The sequence below is a fragment of the Anas acuta genome, chromosome 1 (genome assembly GCF_963932015.1).
Source record: "Anas acuta chromosome 1, bAnaAcu1.1, whole genome shotgun sequence".
In the NCBI taxonomy this organism is placed as follows: Eukaryota; Metazoa; Chordata; class Aves; order Anseriformes; family Anatidae; genus Anas; species Anas acuta.
The window spans coordinates 181,156,329-181,176,967 of NC_088979.1; the positions used below are offsets into that span (position 1 = coordinate 181,156,329).

The following is a 20,639-nucleotide window of genomic DNA, read 5'->3' on the forward strand; positions in this document are numbered from 1 at the left end:
ATGAGTTACATGAGTCACATTTGTTGGTTGAAAATGTAGATGTTTCATTTGTGGGTATTCAGAAAATCTTAAATCTTCCACTTATAACTTGAAGTATGAAGCCTGACGTAAGAATTTGCAGTCAATACTCCAGGATTAGACATAAAATTATATCAATAGGTAATCATGGGTAGAATGGGGGAAAATTCTTGCTGGATAAAGTCATTTATTCAGTAAAAAATTTAAATTGGTTGTTGTTTCCTTTGGATGCTAATGCAAATATGCAACACATCAGTTAAAATTATACTACTCACATAATGCTGCATTAATTTAGTAGGTTAGGGACAACGTGGCTAGTCCATGTACTGTATCAGAGCCCCAGTGCAACACTGATCCCAGAGAAACACTGAAGCATCCAGACTCCTCTGCCTGATCATTCTTTACCAGAATTATTCAGAATTCTGGTCCTATCTTATCCATTTGAACATCTTTTAACAAACTGTTAAACCTTCCAGTTCCCCGTGACTTTTCAGTCAAGTTCAGTCAACCAAGAGCTCTTCAGGCAAGCTCAGCATTTGCAGAATCAGCACCTTTATTTTGGGAGCTTAAGGCCAGAGCAAGACCTAGCTGAGCATTTTCCCTATCTTCCCTCAGAACAGCCATAAGTGTTTGAGAATGCCTAAGTGTTTGAGAATGGTTTTAGAAATGTTAACAGTGTTCTTATTTTTATGGGAAGCTGTATATCCAAAGTTCATGCCAAAAATTTTATTTCAGGATGTTGTGTGGATTGCCTACATATGAACTTCTTTATATGTTACTCTGGCTTTTTATTCTTCATAAATATATTTTTTGTCTTTTCCCACCCCTAAGATGATGTTGGAGCAATTCCAATAAAGCATTTTCCAAAACATGTTGCAGATTTACATGCAAGTAATGGTTTTTCTGAAGAATTTGAGGTATGGCTCTATGATGTCATCTTTCTTAGCACATACAGATAATGTTAATTTTAAGTGCCTGGGGAAAAAAAAAAAAATGGGCTTTTTTTCTGACTTGGGGACCAATTTCATAAGCGCATTTAAATATGAGTTTTGTAAGCCCAGGAATGACTGTTCACACCTAGAGGCTAGGGAGATTTACAAAAGCTAGCAGGACTGGGATGCAGACAGGGATGTTCATTGCTGTGATATAACGCTAAATAGTTCTGTGAATAATCTGTGCAAAAATAATGCATTCTGTACGGTTTAACGGATATTGATGTAGATTTAAAGCTTTTCCAACACTAATGCCAACTTAATTTTGCAGAAGCTACATACATTTACTTGTTCCATTTACAAAGAAAAAAATATGGAAGTAATTATGAATACATGTGACGAGACTCCTGATTAACAGGGGAGCTAATATAGAGTCTCCATATGTGGTAGTGAAAACTTTACAATTACTCTCATACAATATATGATTCGTGTAATGTATTTCAAAACTTTGAAACATATTGTCATCGTATAATGTTACTATCACCATATGTAATTAATTCATGCAAAACTTCATTGTTTTTCACATTCATATGCATTACAAGCAATTAAAGATACATAAGTTCTAATTTAAGTCACTTATCAAAGAAACATTATAAACTGTAATTAAAGCTGTGCTATTAAAGCTCTTGAAAAGTGTTCTCTAATAAATCAAAGAGTTGTGACAGAAGCGTTTTTTAAAACTGTTTTAATATTCCTGCTGCAAAAACGATAATGAAAGTAAAGAAATTCATAGTTTTGCATCTTTGGGTATTGCTTCTGTTTCCCCATCTGATGTGTTGTTACCCAATAGACCAAAAATTTGATGTGGTTCACCTAACTTTATTCATAAGTTTTTCTTCTCTAATTCATTAGACATTCAGAATATTCATCCAATTTTTGGACTGAATTTGTAAATACTTCTGAATGTTCAGTGCATGTTTATATGTTATATTAAGCATGTGCATACACACTGACTGAAATGGGTTCCACATAGACCAGCTGTTAATAAAAGCAAATATTGAAAGACTGTGTGTAAATGCAATGGCAACAATGCCCTTTAGTGAGAAAACCAATGAAGAAATCACGTTGTTCATGATCTTCTTTTCCTAAATTACTACAGTGATCCAAATACCATATGGGTCATACCAAATACCAAGTTCCTCATTGAGCATACACCATCTAATTTTTTTCATTTTTTTTTTTAATTAGAACAAAAAATTCAGTATCATCATTTCTTGGAGATCCTTTTTAGATTACTAGCTACCCCAGAATTAGTCTCTTGACCTTTTCTTTACTGATAAAGAATATAGGAAATACAGAAGAATTTAAATCTAAACATTGCAGTCAGCGTATATTTGGAGATGAGTGCACAGGGGTGGTTGAGTATTTTGGGTATGTTACTATAAAATAACTCATATTTAAAATATAATTTTCAGACTGGTAACCACTCTTTATATATTTATATATTTTTATATTTATATATTTATATATTATATTTATATATATATATATATAATTTATTATAATATAATTATATTATAGTACTATTATATATTATATTATTATAATGTAATATTATATAATTATATTACATTACATTACATTATATTATATTATATTAATATATATTTAAATAGCTGAAGGTAAAGATGATTAATATTGAAATAAATGCGAGAAAGTGTTGGGTAATATTGTAGTACTTTTAGTCATGACAGCTCATTTCTAATGTTGGCCTTATAAATGCTTGAGTTTCCTGTCAGTTAACATAATCAAAAAATAATAAAAAATAATAATGTATAAACTTTGTACCTGTCTTCTCAAGCCTGTCTCCTGCAGGCAATCTTCATATAAAGATTGGATTCATTGAGAAACGGCTGTTAGACAGAGGGTTGTACTGCCATCCCATGAAGTTTTCTGAGTGGCATGCTGCCATGTTCCAGTAGAGGCTTCACAACTGAATGCAAAGAGAGCAGAAAGGTTTAGCAGAGAAACTAATGCAGTTACAAAGACCATTAAGAAATCCTATTAACAGTTAAATACGTCAGAGATGTTGCTATGTATGTAGCTTTCACAGGCATAAGGTCTAATGTTAAATCTAAAGATAGGAAAACAGATGTCAATATTTTAACAGGAAAATTGCTTCTTGTGTCTTGTAAGAGTTACATCAAAATATTCAGCTTTGTTGTTAGCATGGAGATATATTGCATGACCATAATTGTCTTCCATATAGTAACTGTAATTTATATAAACTCTTTTACCATTTGTTCTGTGCTGTGGAATTTGATTTTTTTTACTTTTTTTTGCATCCATTCCCTCATTAGACACTGAAAGAGTTTTATCAGGTAAGGAATTATTTCACTGCATTTTTTTCTAGCAATGAAGTAGTTGTAAAATATCATAGATAACTGGGTATAAGGTTGTGGTTCTTTTCTTGCTGACTTACTGTATTTTAAGAAATTTTATATACCTTGATACTTATTAAAGTATGATGCACATTTTTTTCAGGAAATCCAGAGCTGTACTGTAGATCTAGGTATTACATCAGACAGCTCTAATCACCCTGACAACAAGAATAAGAATCGATATATAAACATTGTTGCTTGTAAGTAAATGCATCACTTGATGTTTTGTTTAAGAAAAAAATATAGACAAGTATAGACTTACATCAATTACTAGAGGAAGACAAAACAAACAAACAAGCCCTCTATACTGAAAACTCTGGATACTGTTCAGCAAAATGCCTGGAGAGGAATACTCTGATATTTCACTTCTCTTCAAGTTAGTCCTCTGGCATCCTGCTGCTGTGCTCAGCACTTGTTAGCAAGGCATATTTATTTCTTCTGTTATGACCCAAAGGGAGTTGGGAGATTTCACTGTAATATCATTTCAAAGCCAAAGGAGTTATGTTTTGATTGTCAAAATTAATACACCTTTGATCTGGAATAATGATGATATATCCTCTCTTGGAGCTTCACAATCCATGGATGTATTTGCTGACATATATAAATATAAATGTACTGGTTTTATGTTGTTTTGTGCCCAGCCACAAAGTAATGTCACAGTTTCATTAGCCAAGACATATCTTCCCCTTGCTTAGCTTCACTATGACAGACTTCTTCTCTGAAATGCATCTATTCAGTTTGGTTAATCTCTCTTTGAAACCATTATCTTTAGGCTCATTTTGGTGGCTTAATATATTTTTATTAATTCTCTATAATATTTCATCTTTGTTCTGATAAAAAGCTCTAAATTAAATATATATTCAACATTCAGTGGTGCTAGAGGTTTATAGGAAAAGAGACAGAATCAATCCATTTGACAAAAGGCAATGTGGACTCTACATCAGTTACAAGAAATCCCATTCCACCTGGCTGAAGATACCTCTAGAGGAAAGTCACAGGTTTTCCTCTGCCACTATGTGTGTTGATATCTGATCATACAAAGAGTGCCAACCCAGCACCAGGGACTTTGTTATCACAGGGCAGTGCTCAAGCAGCTTAGTAACAAGTAACTCAACTCAAGTAACTAGGATTGTCATGTGGAACTGAATCAAGTCCATATGATAGCCAATATGATATGATAGCCAATGAAGGCTAAAGAAAGCTTCAGCTCACCCTCAGATAGCCACTTGCTGTCTGGATTACCAGAGCTAAGGCTCTTCAGATGAAGCTCCAAGCTCCCATTACTCTCTAGGCTCCAGACTTTGCTGTCTTTAATTTGGAATGAATGCACCTAAACATCAGTGCCTGAATTGTTTGGGACATCTCAGGGCAGCCAGGATGCTGTATAGATATGCCCCTCAGTATCCCTGTACAGTGGATACGTTAGACATTACTGGATACCTGATTTTTTTTCCCCACTATATTATACTGAAAAGTTATTACAAGGCCACTTTACGCTGTCATCCTTTTCATTCATTTTTAATAGGACTGTTTTTTACAAGAGCCTCAGGTTTTAATCAGTTGCACAATGTTCAGCTTCCAAGGACTTCAAAAAGACCATAACTTTTTCTAGGGAAAGTTGATCATACCTCATGCTTGCTTTTAAATGATATTGTAATTTATTTCTGAAATAGATTTCTGAATATCTGAATCCTTGGATTCATTCATTTATTTCTCTGTGAACTAGAATTTTGTATCTGATTCATATCTAAGCACAGGGTGTTTGCACATGTGATCATCCCTGTATTACTTGTATGCATTGAAAGAATCAGTTTTTCAATTTCTTATAGAAATCTAAAGAATTCTTATAGAAAGATTATGATTCTTGGAGGAAACTATGCTTATTTTCTCCCTTGTCTTACTACAGATGATCATACTAGGGTTAAACTAGCACAGCTTTCAGAAAAGGATGGAAAACTGACTGATTATATTAATGCCAACTATGTTGATGTAAGTGCCTTTTTCTACTTTTTCTGTCTGCCAGCCCATTCATCTGTCAGCCTTTTCTGTAAATAGTGATGTGTAGAGGTGAATAGACAATTAAAAAATAAAATCATAATATCACTTTAAAAAAAAAAAAAAAAGCCTTTAATGTTAAACATAGAAACTTAAAATGCAGGTAAAACCCCAATCGTTTCTCAGATCCATCTTGATATTGTAGCAGCTGCAGCTTAGTGAAGAGCTTTATGAAACTAAAAAAATAATGTTCTGTCACATCTGAGTCATTTCAGAAGCATTTCACATCTGAATGTTTATTCTTTTATACATTTTTGGTAAGTGGCTAATTCTTCTGTCTGAGATAATCTCATGAGAGGAAGATGCCAGTTGGCTGTGAGCCTTGCCGAGGTACCATTTATTCAGTTTTCGTTACCCAGTAATTTACATGCGAATGATCTTGATTCATTTCTTAAACCACTATCATAACAGATGTCTCATAATCACTATCATGTCAACATTCTGCCAGAACATGGGCATTTGAATATATATCCCATTTGTTGGAATGATAAACATTGACATAACAGTTCCATTCATGTCATCTGGTACCACAGGCTTTCTGTGATTTGGATAGTTATAAATTCAGAAGTACTTAAATGTTTTTGAGATTCTTTAAAAATAGATACGTAAAATGTCATATACTCCTCCCAACCTCCTTTTTCTTGTGGTCTCTTATTTGATAAGTGTCATTTGTTATATTTCAATTTAGGGCTACAACAAGCCAAAAGCCTACATTGCAGCTCAAGGGCCACTAAAATCAACAGCAGAAGATTTCTGGAGAATGATATGGGAACATAACGTAGAAGTTATTGTGATGATAACTAATCTCGTTGAGAAAGGAAGGGTATGAGTACCTTTGTTTCCTATTTCTCTCTCTGATGTTGATAGATCTACCTGTAACAGGCTCCTTTCTCTCTTTCAAAAACGTTTTAGATATTTTTCTGAGCAAAAAGCAATAGTTTGTAGTAGATGTTTATATTAGGCTTGGCTATAGAAGTATAAGGATAAGGATTTGTATTACGAAAATAAAGAAAACATTTAAATTCAATTGCCAGCAACTGATGTCATGAAAATAGAATAATACTATAACTACAGAAAATTGTCTTCTACTGAAAAAGACTTCTTGTTTGTATTCAGGAGTGGAATGAATGTTGGCCTTGGAACATACTCTGTTAACTGTCATTCTCTTTCCCAGGGGTGTCCCTGGAAAGGAGAAGGCTATAGTTCAGGTGAATTTTTCTGAACACTGAGTGGCTACTTCTTGTCACTGTCCCATGGGACCCACAGTTTCTGTCTTATCACAGGACCAGATATTCATTTGTCCAGTGAGACAACATAAGATCAACTCCTACCAGAGGATATCTGTTCCCCTGGTTATATGATGAGACCATGCAGGTACACCCGGGTGAAATGAGGAGACATTGCATCACCCCTGCCACATACTGGCAGCAATGCCTAAAATGCATGCAAACTTTGTCATATGAACAAGCATTATTAAATGATACAAACAGCAGATGTAGACAAGGGCCACACTAGGTGTATCACCACTTTGTAAACAGCACGGTACAAACATGTATCTTCTAATACTCCTGGAAAATGTTGTATGACTGCCCAACAAAAGGGCTGGACATCACAGCTCTGTATTGTTCTGGCTGCAGACAAACTCACTGTTATCTTCAGTGATCAGGTGAATATACTCTATCTGTCAGGTGAATATACTATATCCATGCTATGAACCAGCCAAAAGCCACATAAGACTCTACTGACTTGAATGTATTCCTGTAACTTGTGTAGATTATCTGCTACTGTCTTTAGATTTTAGAATGCCTACAGAATGGCAGGTTCCACATTATTAGAGAACTTTAAGCTCTCATAGTATGATTTAAGCCTCTCTGGTTTTTATTTTGGAGTATTTCAAATAAAGTACATCTTGCACAGTCATCTCTTTATAGAACAAACAAAATATACATTATTTATTCTCTCGTGAGCATCATGTCTATTATAAACAAGCCATATCAAGAGTATCTGCATGTTTTGTGCTTGACTGTGCTCATAAAATCAAATGTTACACCTTGATAATTTGACATTTTTCCTTTCTTTCTTTCTCTCTTTCTCCTTTGCTTTCTAACAGAGAAAATGTGACCAGTACTGGCCTGCCGAAGGTAGTGAAGAATATGGGAACTTCTTGGTTACTCAGAAGAGTGTTCATGTACTTGCCTACTACACTGTGAGGAATTTTACTCTTAGAAACACCAAGATCAAAAAGGTTTGTGATATCCTGAAAACACAGATTGGGCAAAAAGAAGTGGTAACATTTTCTTGGAGTATTTTTAAGGCAGTTGTTGGCAGTTTTCTATTGTAATGCTGAATGCTATAGGTTTCAACCAGACAAGATGCTCATCAAAATGCTTCAGAGTTGAGGAGATCTGAGAGGTGAGGAGCTGAGGAGGTGGTGGTGCAAAGCATAGTTGGAGGCCAGTAACAAGTAGAGTACCCCAGGGGTCAGTACTGGGTGCAGTCCTGTTTAACATTTTCATTAACAGTCTGGATGATGGGATAAAGTGCACCTTCAGTAAAGACACAGATTACATAAAACTAGGGGGAGTGCCTGACGCAACAGATGGCTGTGCAGCCATCCAGAGTGATCTCGACAGACTTCCAACCATAACCATTCTATGATTCTGTGAGATACTGGTGTGGTGTAGAACCATCGGGGAAGGGGATGTGATTACATGGGAGGGCTGATGTGGACCTTCCCTGACTGGTGAGAAGGAGGACAGATTTTCAGAACGAGACCAGCTAGTAGAATATGTGGGAAGAATTAAATCCTCCACCTCAGCTACCAATTTTCCTTTTTAAGGAAGGAATTTTTACTCCTCTACAAAACAGGTGAATCCAAACCTTTTCTTAAGGAAATCAGTACCAGCATGTTCTGCAATGGCATTCTGAAAGCATAATTTGGGGAAAAGTGAGTGGCTACAAAAGAGGCTGGCTACTTTGAGGGGGATTCTTAAAGACTGTTTTATTTCAGCCACCTAAATCTTAGATATCTAGTCTCTCAGCTTCCCTGTACTATTAATGAATAAAGTACAGCACCTACTATCAAGCTTATCTCATCTATTTTAAGAACCTCTCTTTGAATAAGGTGACCAGCTCTCTGAAAGTATGTCTGTCTCTCAGTTGCCACTGAGGTAAGGGGCTTAGAAAAGAAGCCTAGAAGAGGCTACTTCTCTTGTACATTACTAGAGCTGGGTGACATGAATCCTACCCTTTCTGTCGAGCCAGCAGAGGAGCAGAGTGGCAGAGATATTTGTTGAATTTTGAGAACAGCTGTAAATTATTATACCTCCAATGCTCTCAGCCTTTCACTTTGTCTTTCTAAGGGACAGTGAATGCAGGTCATTTTTCCATTCAGTGGACAGTTTGATGGGACAGAAACACTGGTCCTTCCTATTTGAATGCTGGAATATGCAGGGCTAGATAGTGCTCTGGTACACTCGTTAATTATATAGGGAGAGTATTAATTCTTGAAGCATCAGGTACATAAGTAAAACTGTGAAGAGTTGCCTTTTAAATGTGGGCTGCTTCTATATGGAATTATTTTTCTGTTGCAGGGTTCCCAGAAAGGGAGGTCTAGTGGACGTGCAGTAACTCAGTACCATTATACCCAGTGGCCTGATATGGGTGTTCCCGAGTACACGCTGCCCGTGCTCACCTTCGTGCGGAAGGCATCGCATGCCAAGCGCCATGCTGTTGGGCCTGTTGTGGTTCATTGCAGGTGTGCTTTTTACCACCATAAGGTTCACTCCACTTTTGTTTTGCAGAAAAAAAAAAAAAAAAAATCAGTGGTGGGTTAAGCAAAACTTCACTCTCATGTTTAACAATTCCTGTTGGAAGAAGAATAATTTCTTAGCTGGTATTTCTGTCCTTGGTAAGGCCAACTAATCAACTCTCTATGCAATTTCTATAAGCCTCCATAATGGCTATAAACAAGATGCTGCTGCTCTGCACTGTGTTCTCTCTTTTTTTTTTTTTTTTTTTTTTCAAAAATGCTTTCCTTTTTACTTTTTTGCACACTTCTCTACTGCTGTTTTGATTGCTATAAGCTTATCAGATATGTGTATAGATGTAATTGTTTCCTTTCTGCAAATATATCAATAGGATGGTTTTGGCTGGTGCTTTCTTTGGTGTAGGGATACTCTGTAACCCTAAGAGAAGCTCTGTGCACAACAGAAGACTCACTCTGTTCCTGGCTGAACTACACCTCTGCTGTTTTTAACATTACTCTGCGCTCTAGCAGCCCTTTGCAATGGAGGAGCACTGGGGAGCGGTGTGAGGTCTGCATGTGTGCAGGCAGGTGTACTGTCAGTGCTCACTGAAACTGGGCAGCCCAGGGAAAATTGGTTAAAAAGGGCTTTGTAGGGCCTGGAATGACTTCACAATGCCCGTGGAGGACCAGGTTATTGTAAAATATATAAGCAGGTTCTGGTTTTCCACTGTAGTACCTCACCTTTGATGGAACATTTGGAAAGAGAACCTCCTCATGAATTCTGTCCTTCTGGAGCTGACTCTGAGGAAGCCAACAGGTAAAGTCGCCTCACAAATACTGCAAATGAAGATTTATTATTTTTTTTTTAATTTCTGGGATGATCTAATATGACTGAAATCTGTTTTTAGCTTGGAAAATGAAAATTCTACATTTTGGTTGTTCTGCTGCTATCTGCATCTGTCTCTTCTTGAGGAGTTCAAAATAAGAGTTTCCCCAAAACACCAAGTCTGAGATCTATGCCACTGGGCTGAGAGATCAGCAGTACATTATAAACCAATTATATTGAGTTTTTAAAAAGTAAACAGTGGTAAGTTGTGTGGCTTCAGTCAGACCTCTCCATTGGGTCACAAGAATATTTCACCTCTGTCTGCAGCAGTTTTAGTTCACCTGTCACCATGCACTCTAAACTCAAGGGAGACATTTTAGAAAATTAACTTTTGCTTATCTTTACAGGTGGAGTACAGATCTGAAGAACTTCATGAAACCTTATTTAGCTATTTTTGTGTTTTGGTACTTTACATGTTTTGTCTTTCAAAACAAGTACTGATGCTGTCTGGTAATCTGTACTTTTTTTCTGTGTCTCCTGGTATGTTGATAACCTGGACCTTTCATTTTTATACCATGTTTATTTAGACAACATATTACAGCAACCAAAGCTCATGCTACCCATGCTTTGTGTCACTTCTGAGGAAGAAATAGGGTGCATGAATTAGCATGTGTGGGCTGGGTCTTGATCTGTCTGCAATGGTCTGTGCAGACTCAGCGCAGTGTTGCTGCCCCGATACATGTACCAATACACATAACAGCTTCAGATAACCAAGAGAGGACCTCTCAACTTTGTACTCCTGATCCAGATGTTTTATGGAAGAAAATTTTTTTTTTTTTCATTTTACAGTACAGCCATTGTTATGCCAAATGAGTCAGAGTTCGTAACAGGAGTTGCTTAACCCTTTCTTCTGCATCTCCCCTCTTTCAGAAGGGTCTCAATCATTGCTTGCGCTCTTAGCCATGTCTGAAGAGTACTAAGCTTTTCCTTTTACAGACATACCTTCAGCCGCTCTGCCACTTCCTGGGGTTTTCCTCAGTCTGGTATCTTTAAAAGCTCTGCAGGCAGTATCTGTAATGGGTGGTATAATGCAACTTTTCCTTTGAAGTGCTGTGTATTTCAACATAGAGGAATTTGGGCACATTGACTGTGCCCCAGTACTGACATACACCGTACATTCTAAGTATACTTGACAAAGTATCCTAAGGAGTGTCAAAAACGTGACGACTGCAGATCTGCATTTAGTTCTATTTCAATTGATATTTTAAAAATCGTTTAAGAAAATGATCATTAGAGCTATTCTTGCATACACACACGCACACACACCAAAAAAAAAAAAAGTTGGAAAGATTTTTCTTTATTAGGAGTCTTGAAGTTTCAGCAAAGTGATGTGATCATACAATAACAAAATTTGTAAAGCAAAGCCTTCCCTATGCACCAATTTGTTGAAATATACATATACAGAAAAACAATCTTTTTCATGACTATTTTACTTCAGGCTCAAGGATATTTTTTTGTTTTATAGTGCTGGAGTTGGAAGGACAGGCACATACATAGTGTTAGACAGCATGCTGCAGCAAATTCAGCACGAGGGGACAGTCAACATATTTGGATTCTTAAAACACATACGTACCCAAAGGAACTATTTGGTGCAGACTGAGGTAAGACAAATATATACCTAACGAGAGACTTACTTTTCACCTTTTTGTTTGCAGGAGGAAAGGTGATACAGTCTTCATGTTGGCAACATCAGAAAAAACAGGCAGCCAGTCACCAGACTAGACTTTACCTTTTCCTTCCCTTATATTTCTAGTGGCATCCTGTAGGCTCCTGTAGAGTAATGCACTAAAAAAAATGACCTACCTGTAAGCTTTTGTCTGTTTATTATGGAGGTCTCAGAAGAGAGAAAACCTTTATCATGCTTCCCACAGTAGCACTTCCTTGGCAGGGCATGCATTTTTGTCATGGATTTTTTTAAGGAAACACCATTTTCAGGTGTTCAGATCTTCACTGAATGTGATCAAACAATTGATATCAGGCAATAATAAGTTGGAAAGAAGCTGTTTCAACAGAAGATTATCTATAGCTGATTTAAACTGAAGGTTATATACAGAATAGCGAAAGACCAGAAGAAAACAATAAGGGCAACAGCAGGGCATTTGAAAGTCTATTTCAGGTTCCAAGAACAGGTGTTTAGCTTCCCCAGTGCCTTTCAATAGAAGACAAGGTAATCAACAGCAGCATGGGCACTTGTTCCAAAGGAAGTGAGAGAGAAAATAGAAGATAACAGTAGGAACTGAGAGTGATCACTTTATTGCAAGAAAGAAATGCAGGGAGAGACGCATAACAAGCTGACTTGAAAATTTGACTTCAGCCTATGCTTGCATTTTTAATGGTATTGAGTTAAACATGAATGTATATATGAATGTAACATACCACAGGTGGTGGGGATTTGATATTATATCATATATACATTGCATGTGTAGTTCAATTGCACTGGTAAACGCGTACTGTCACTGGAGAGGAACAGCTCTCACTGTAGAGGACCGCTTTTGAGAAAACTCCTCTGCAGTAGCAAGCTGTGAAGAAATGCTGCCCATGTCAGAAGTGACAGCTTAGCCAGAGATATCCAGGGGAATCTGAATATAATTAGAGTTTAGATGCTTGGTTTTATTTTCCTAGGAGCAATACATCTTCATTCATGATGCATTGGTTGAAGCGATACTTAGTAAAGAGACAGAAGTCCTTGAGACTCACATTCATGCCTACGTTAATGCTCTCTTGATACCCGGACCAACAGGAAAGACCAGACTGGAGAAACAATTCAAGGTGAGCTCCCTGAGATAGCAGCATGAAAAGTTTTAGGGTTGTAAGCTCGAATGACCTGAACATAGGTATCCCAACACAACTTTCTTTACCTTGCCCTATCTGTAATTTAATAGAGCATGTTGACAAATGTATGCAGCTAATTGGGACCCAACAACTATTTATGTATTCTCAAATAAGATTTTTTTTTTTTTTTTTCAAAAGCAAGAGCATGAGAAACAGGCAAGTAAGAAGATTTTGGAAAATCTAACTATATGCCTTTGCATGAAGATCTCAAAAGATAAACACAACTATCTAGAAAGACTTTCTGATGAAAATTATGAACTATATTGGTCAAATAACATATTCCCCTCAGTTTAAGGCCATGGCTATAAAACATATATAAATTCAGCAGGCTATAAATGAACACTTTGATGTTTTTTCTGTTTGAATTGTATTAGTTGAAACAAGCAAGACAATGAGGCCCCCATATCAGTCCTATATGCCTCTCACAGGTTTCGAGAAAATATCAGTAAGCTCCTGACTGGGGCTGCCTCACGTCAGGAGTTACACCGTCTGTGTAACAGTGCAGATTTTTCTGTACAGACTTTTACTGTTTGCCAAACTATTTAAAGTTGTGTGAACAACTGTGCAAGCAGATTGGAAGTGACACTGGGGTGACAACAAGCAGTGGGGTGCTGGATGCAGGAAAAACTTAGAGGTGGATTTCCTTCAAAGATATGTTTAGGGCTCAAGAAACATTTGAACCATTGAAAATAGTGAAGAGATAAGTCTCTGATAACTTGCCAACTAGTTTAGCCAGATAACTAGATGTCTTAAGAGATACAGCTAACCTGCCATATGTGCACCTCTCTGTTTAATGCAGCTAATGAAATAATGACTTTTGCACAGGGACCTGATTTTTTTAACTTCATTTTTTCAGTTGCTGAGCCAGTCTAACACACAGCAGTGTGATTATTCAACTGCACTCAAGCAGTGTAACAGAGAAAAGAACCGAACTTCATCCATCATTCCTGGTAAGCTTGTTCAGATTGGCTTCTCTGGGTGGCAAAATGTACTACACGTAGGAAAACAAAATAGACATCTGGATAACGCTTTATCCTGACTGGTGGGTTTTAGTGTTGTTATCATACTGTTAGATATATGGGATAATTACAGTAATATATGAATCAATTCAAGATGTCCAGGGCTTTATTTTTTTCTTGCAGTGGAAAGATCTAGAGTGGGTATCTCATCACTGTCTGGTGAAGGGACAGACTACATAAATGCTTCCTATATTATGGTAAGTCAGCTAACTGCACTGCTGAAAAATAGTGTCCCATTGTATAGCTGTTTGCGAAGCTGCCAGGTGTCCACATTTTAGTGTTGCAATCCTGATTTTGAAAGCTCCTTTCTTCCATTATTGAGTCTTTCACTGAAAAAGTTACCTCCACCAGGGTGTACTATTACCATTATTACTATTTTAAATTCAGTTAAATGCATTGCATTTTGACTATCAGTAGGACCAGAAATCCCATCATAGTTTTAAAAAATAGTAAATCTGAATATGGAAGATTCTTTTGAGGTTTTCTAAATTATTAACTAATAAGTTGGCTTTTAATGGCTGTACTGTGTTTTGCTTTCCTGCCTGCTCATCTTACTGGCATGTTATGCCAGCTTTTGCAGTTGGCATAGCCCAAAGCAGCATAACTCAACAGCTTTTCATTAGCTTTCTGTTCCCTGAATTTCCTTCAACCCTTTTCCCCTTCATTAACTGAGAGTGAGGAATAAATGCTTCCTGGACATTCAGTAAAGAGAAGGGCAAGCTCCCTACAGTGTTGTTTATGCATTAGTTCAACATAGCTGGCTTTTGTGGTAAGCAGATAGCCTGAGACATCTTTGCAGTTTAATACACTACTTGGGATTTTTGCAGGTCTTCCAAACATTCTGTCATTTGTTTTCAGGTGTCCAACAACTTTAGAAGTCAGGCTAATGTAGAACAATCAGCATGTGTGTCTGAGCTAACGCATTTTCATTCTGAGATAGCTGTTCAAGTACCTCCTGATTTCTTTTGTATTTTCTTATTCAAATTTTTCAAAGTTTTACAAATTGTTTCAGAGTAATTGATTTTATGCTTTTCACCTGGAAAATACTGTGGTTAAAGTTTTTTATTCTTCTAATATTTGCAGGAAGCCAAAAAGACACAAACTCTGGAATTAACTTTTCAGGTTTCTGTTTCTGTCCAGAAGAAGACTCCTGTAAATGTTAAAAGATGGGTATCAATTCCTACTGTGATGGTTTTATTTTGCAGGGTTATTATCAAAGTAATGAATTCATTATTACCCAGCATCCCTTACTACACACTATCAAGGATTTCTGGAGAATGATATGGGATCATAATGCCCAGATAATAGTCATGCTTCCTGATAGCCAGAATATGGTAAGATTAATGGCTGATTGTTGTGGTTTTATGTATGAATTGTAGTAGTATTACCATACCATACTATGCAGGATTTTGCCAAAAATCAATTAAAAGGTAATAATACTATACTGAGTGTAAAACTCCCCCAAAATCATCTAGCTTAAACTGCAGATCCCTACCCTGGCAAATTACAGTTGAGATGAGAAGGTATTTTATCATTCCTGCATAATTTATAAAAAAGAGACAAACAGCAGAAGCCACCTTTATGCAAGTTTAGCTTTGCTCCAGGACTTTTAATTGAGGTGTAATATGGCTCCCTAAGCCATTATTAAGTATGGGAGAAATAGATTGTTTCTCTAGTTCATCTATTTGACTCTAAACAGTGAAAGAAACTCAGGTGTTCATCTTTTATGTGTAATTTAATAACAAATGAATATGGATTTCTGTTAATAGAAATGTATTTTAGGAATATCTGAGAGCTTTTAGCTTAGTACTTTGAGCATGAAAGGGCATCATGTTTGGTAATGAGTTTGGATGAAAGCCATGCATATTCTTTGGAGAGTCTTGCATGACTGGAAAACCATGTCACACCAAGGCAATATATGTTTTTGTTTTTTTTTTCTCATCAAATATTTTATAAATGTTACATGTCCTACAAAACAGGTGAATTTCTAAGTTAGCCTTTGCAATAAGGGAGGATGTTTTGCACCAAGAGGTGCTGGTTCATTATAATCCCAGTAAGAAAGGCTCTCAGACTCTGTAAAGTATTAAGTATAAGTAAAGTATAAAGTCAGACTCTGTTAAATGGTCTTTATTAGAAGTAATGCTTTACAGGAGAGGATAGCACATATCCAGTCTGTCTGTGTGGCACAGAGCAGCACAGCACGTTGGCTGTTCTGTGGCTGGCTAACTCCAAGGCATACCGTGTTCTGGTAAGGGTCACTACAAAGGTGTCTGAAAACCATCACAGTTGTCATCCCATTCAGATTTTGAGTAACCAATCTAAATCTAGGCATCTGCATTGATTGCATACATGGCACATTTTTATGTTCAATTAATTTTTATTTTAAGAGCTGAACAGTACTTATTTTTATGGCTTTTGTTTTTTCCTGGAGGCTGAAGATGAATTTGTCTATTGGCCAAACAAAGATGAGCCTATAAACTGTGAGAGTTTCAAAGTCACTATGATTGCTGAAGAACACAAGTGTCTGTCTAATGAGGAAAAGCTCATAATCCAAGATTTTATTTTAGAAGCTACACAGGTAACGCTGTCATAAACTCTCAGGATTTGGTTTGTTAAAGGTAATGCCTATGCTTTTGTCACATTTTCTATGGTAAATGAGTGGTAAAATCCCACACCCTTGAAACACCCAAGTAGGGAGTAATCTCTGTAGGCAATGTGGGGACACTGGGAATAAGACAGTCCAACTTCCACAGGGGTGTGGTTCTGTATCTGGAGACTGGAGCCAGACTGTAGCAGAGGCAAGGGTAAGAATTCAGTCAATCTTTCACCAAATAGATTTATACTTTTTTCACTCTTTTAGGATGACTATGTACTTGAAGTGAGGCATTTTCAGTGTCCAAAATGGCCAAATCCTGACAGTCCTATTAGCAAAACCTTTGAACTGATCAGCATCATCAAAGAGGAAGCTTCCAACCGCGATGGACCCATGATTGTACATGATGAGTAAGCATTGCAGCCTACAGTTGTTTTTCATGCTTTTGTGTAGAGCCATTTATTATCTCATTTACAGTGAAAGCCACTGAAACAAGCCACAAAGTCTGCACCTAACAACAGTGCTGCCGCTTCTGTTTCAGTTGCATCAACAAGAGAAACATCTTGTATTTATCCCACTCTGAATGTTCTCAATTCAGCTCTCTCATTTTTATAGTCCAGATAATTGCCGAGTTGGGCACTGGAGAAGAAATATATCAGGGCTTCATTGCGTGTTACTGAGGGAAGTAAGACTATTGAGATGAAGCATCCTACCCTCTGCCAGCTGTTTAACAGTGGTCATAAATACTGAAATGTAAAAGGGCCCTGAGGTCTCTGGGATTTGGTTAGTAGAGGACTATAGGAAACTATGTCTGAGACAGCCTGTTAAAGACTTTCCAGAAGTTGTAGCCAACAGCTGTGAAGATTGTGTTAAGGCGCTGCTGTGCAGTCCTGTTTTAGGAAGATGTAGACATCACATCACAGAAACTCATTTTATCAATTTATCCTGGCTTCTGTATTTTCTCCATGTTGAAACTTGACCCAGTTTCTAGAGAATTTTCTTTGTGTTGTGTTTTTTGCTTCATTCTTTTGTTTTGTTATTACTGTTGTTTTGTTTTGTTTTCACTTTACAAAGGCATGGAGGGGTGACAGCAGGCACTTTCTGTGCACTAACAACACTCATGCACCAGCTGGAAAATGAGAACTCAGTGGATGTTTACCAGGTAGCAAAGATGATAAATTTGATGAGGCCTGGAGTCTTCACAGACATTGTAAGTAATAAGCAAAATGTGTGCATTTTTTTTCTAATAAGTGTGGTATTATTAGCATGCTTACATGTTAGGGCAACATTATTGCACCATCAGTGTGTTAGTTTCTGCATGAGTTAATCAAAACCATCTTCTAGGGATGCTGTAGTGGACCTGGTGTTTATTCCAAAATCTGGAATTTCCCATGAAACTGTTATGCGATTATCAAGTGAGCTTATTCTAAATGTGCAGAGCTTTCACAGTCCTAATAAAATCTGCACTGTTTCATGTAAATAATGGCTTTAATCCATCAAGGAATACATTTCTACTCTAACTAGACCCTGAAGTAGTGACCCTGTTTTCCCATTCCAGGATGGGCTCTCATCTTTCGTGATCTGTTGAAGGGTCACTTGACACAATTGTCACTGAAGAAAAGACTTGAAAACTGTAACAAACTACAATTACCTACTAAGTCAGCATCAGACAGATGAAAAATCATTACAGAAATAAAAAGCTACGAACCCTGCCCTTGTTCATACAGCTACAAATCCAAACACTGTAGTTACACTGGACATAGTAAGGAGAACACTTTAGAGTGCAGTGTTAGGGTTAGGGCTACAACATTCCTGGCAGCATAAACAGGACATGACACAGGACTGACAGATGGCTGTAAGGTGTAGCTGCCCCTTCCCTTGTCCAGATAGCACAGACTGAGGTGCCTGGCAGATGGCACAGTGAACATGGGGACCCTTCTCACCTAGCGGCACCATCAAGTCTTTCACTATCCTTGCCCTATAAGCCTCCCACAAAGACCTGGGCCCTTAATCTCAGAATTCAAATTTCCCATGCTCCTGCCACTGTTTCCTACTCGCTGCTCTGTCCACCCTAATACTCCCAACCTATTTAGTCTATCCTACTGTTCCCCCTCCATCACAGGAGCTCTTTATCCTCATATATCCATCCTAGTACCCAACACAACTGTACCCTTTCACAGCATCCACTGTTACCTGGTGCCTGCTGTCCCAAGATGCTGCCCTACACAGAGCACCCAGCTGTTTTTCTGTAGTCCGTATGATTTCTGGCACTCCCCATTTCACACTGCACCTGCCTGGGATCCCTTTCCCTCTAGGCAGTGGTCTCCTAAACAAATCTTCCCACAAATTGCAATCTCTCCTCCTACACTTCACAAGGTCTTCAAAAACAGAAGCAGGAACCACAAGTACCAGAAGGAAAATAAATAAGTAAATAAATCTGCCTGGATATAATTAAGATAGGGAAAAAAACAAAAAGAGAGAGAGAGAAAGAAAAAGAATAAACCATGTTTAAGGGAAAGGAAAAAAAAAAAAAAAAAAAAAGGAAAGCTAACAGACTCCATTCAATCAGTGGGAACTTGTGCTCTTTAATGTCATTGTCTGCATTGTGTACAGGGGGAGTCATTTGTCTGAAAATTAATAAAGCTGCTAAGTAACACAACAAATTGTGGAGCACAGTACATTAACAGACTGACACATAAAGTGTTAATTACTTCTGAGTGACAGCATTACCAGGTATTCTAGTGCTATTATTTATGACAAAGGACTGAACTTTTCCTCTTTTCTCCTTCAGGAACAGTACCAGTTTCTGTACAAAGCTATTCTAAGCCTTGTCAGCACAAGGCAAGAAGAAAACCCTTCAGCATCTATGGACAGTAATGGCTCAGCTTTACCTGACGGAAATGCAGCTGAAAGTTTAGAATCCTTAGTTTAATTAACAAAGCAAATTAAACACACACACACACTTGCACCACATCGGTCACACCTGGAGTTTACCATTATTATTTTCAGTTTTATACTTTGTGGGGGGGAAATCTGTCCAGCTACTGTATGTATAATCAGTTCCCAACCTTCGTTCCAACAGAGTCATTCCTGTGACACGACTTTACTGTGGAACTTTTATCATTAACAATGTGTGCCTTTTCTTGAAAGATTTCTTGTAATACATTGTTATGTCTGGACTAACTTGATTGACTTTTACAGTGTTTCTAAGAATTGAATTGTGGTATGTTTTTTCAGTATTAGTTTTGATTTATCTGGCTTTACTTTTAACTTAAAAATATCATATTTATAGATGTTAGGGGATTCTCAATTACAAATAAACATGTTATGGTTTTAGGATTTGATTTATTTGCTGTATTTATAACAATTTACATTTGCTAGAAATATAACTTTTAATATAGTAGAATGTAAATAAAATACTGTTCTCCATAACATTCAACATTTTAAGATTTCAATTAGACATTTAGAATAGTAATCTGATACTTACTGTAAATACTGCTACTTCTATAGTGACTCCATGGACCAAATTTATATTTATAATTGTAGATTTTTATATTTTACTACAGAGTCAGTTTTCTAGTTCTGTGTAATTGCCTTGTTAAAATGATGTAGTCCAGTATGTTCTTATTTTAACAAAGTCTTCTGATATATAATTGTGCATCTTAAGGAATTAACCTCATATAGCTGCATGTGATTTTAACTTTTTGTGGGGAATAGAAATCATTTGTTTTGAAAGGAAAACTTTTTATGAGAATAACACCTGTACTTGGCATTGTTAAATTGTTTTTACCTATGGCATTGCAAAAATAAATATAAATATTCCAGTCTGTGCCTATCAGTCTTCCACACACAGTAAACAGTCTGCATTGTCACATGGGAGAGATTTTGCTTCCAAGAATGACTCAAGACTGACCTGGAAACAGCTGCTACAGCTGCTGCAGAATCTGCAAGCTCAGAAGCCAGTTTTGGAACACTTTTATGGTTTCCAAGTCAACTCTTTTAGCCTCTCCTTGCAGGTCTCTCACCCTGGTCACCCACAGGTTAATTAATAGCTTGTCCCAGGTTTCCTAATCACCTTCATTGCTCCTTCACAAGATTTCTCCTTCCTGGCTTTG

General features: G+C 37.1%; 1 protein-coding gene across 7 annotated transcripts in view; it reads left to right on the plus strand.

Moving 5' to 3' along the window:
- The window catches only part of PTPRZ1 (protein tyrosine phosphatase receptor type Z1), a 138,443-nt gene extending 118,095 nt beyond the window's left edge, over positions 1-20,348 (plus strand). For 2 of the 7 annotated variants that reach the window (XM_068669591.1, XM_068669594.1), the window contains exons 15-31: positions 850-935; positions 3,311-3,331; positions 3,495-3,591; positions 5,298-5,380; positions 6,135-6,269; positions 7,557-7,691; positions 9,040-9,203; positions 9,928-10,011; positions 11,546-11,681; positions 12,703-12,849; positions 13,769-13,862; positions 14,055-14,128; positions 15,137-15,265; positions 16,363-16,509; positions 16,792-16,934; positions 17,599-17,734; positions 19,316-20,348. In XM_068669591.1, the coding sequence (XP_068525692.1) occupies positions 850-935; positions 3,311-3,331; positions 3,495-3,591; positions 5,298-5,380; positions 6,135-6,269; positions 7,557-7,691; positions 9,040-9,203; positions 9,928-10,011; positions 11,546-11,681; positions 12,703-12,849; positions 13,769-13,862; positions 14,055-14,128; positions 15,137-15,265; positions 16,363-16,509; positions 16,792-16,934; positions 17,599-17,734; positions 19,316-19,456 (1,952 nt within the window). In that variant the 3' untranslated portion in view covers positions 19,457-20,348. The remainder of the gene's footprint in view (positions 1-849; positions 936-3,310; positions 3,332-3,494; positions 3,592-5,297; positions 5,381-6,134; positions 6,270-7,556; positions 7,692-9,039; positions 9,204-9,927; positions 10,012-11,545; positions 11,682-12,702; positions 12,850-13,768; positions 13,863-14,054; positions 14,129-15,136; positions 15,266-16,362; positions 16,510-16,791; positions 16,935-17,598; positions 17,735-19,315) is intronic. The other 5 variants (XM_068669593.1, XM_068669596.1, XM_068669595.1 and 2 more) reach the window with 3 other exon arrangements.
- Positions 20,349-20,639: the final 291 nt, after the last annotated feature.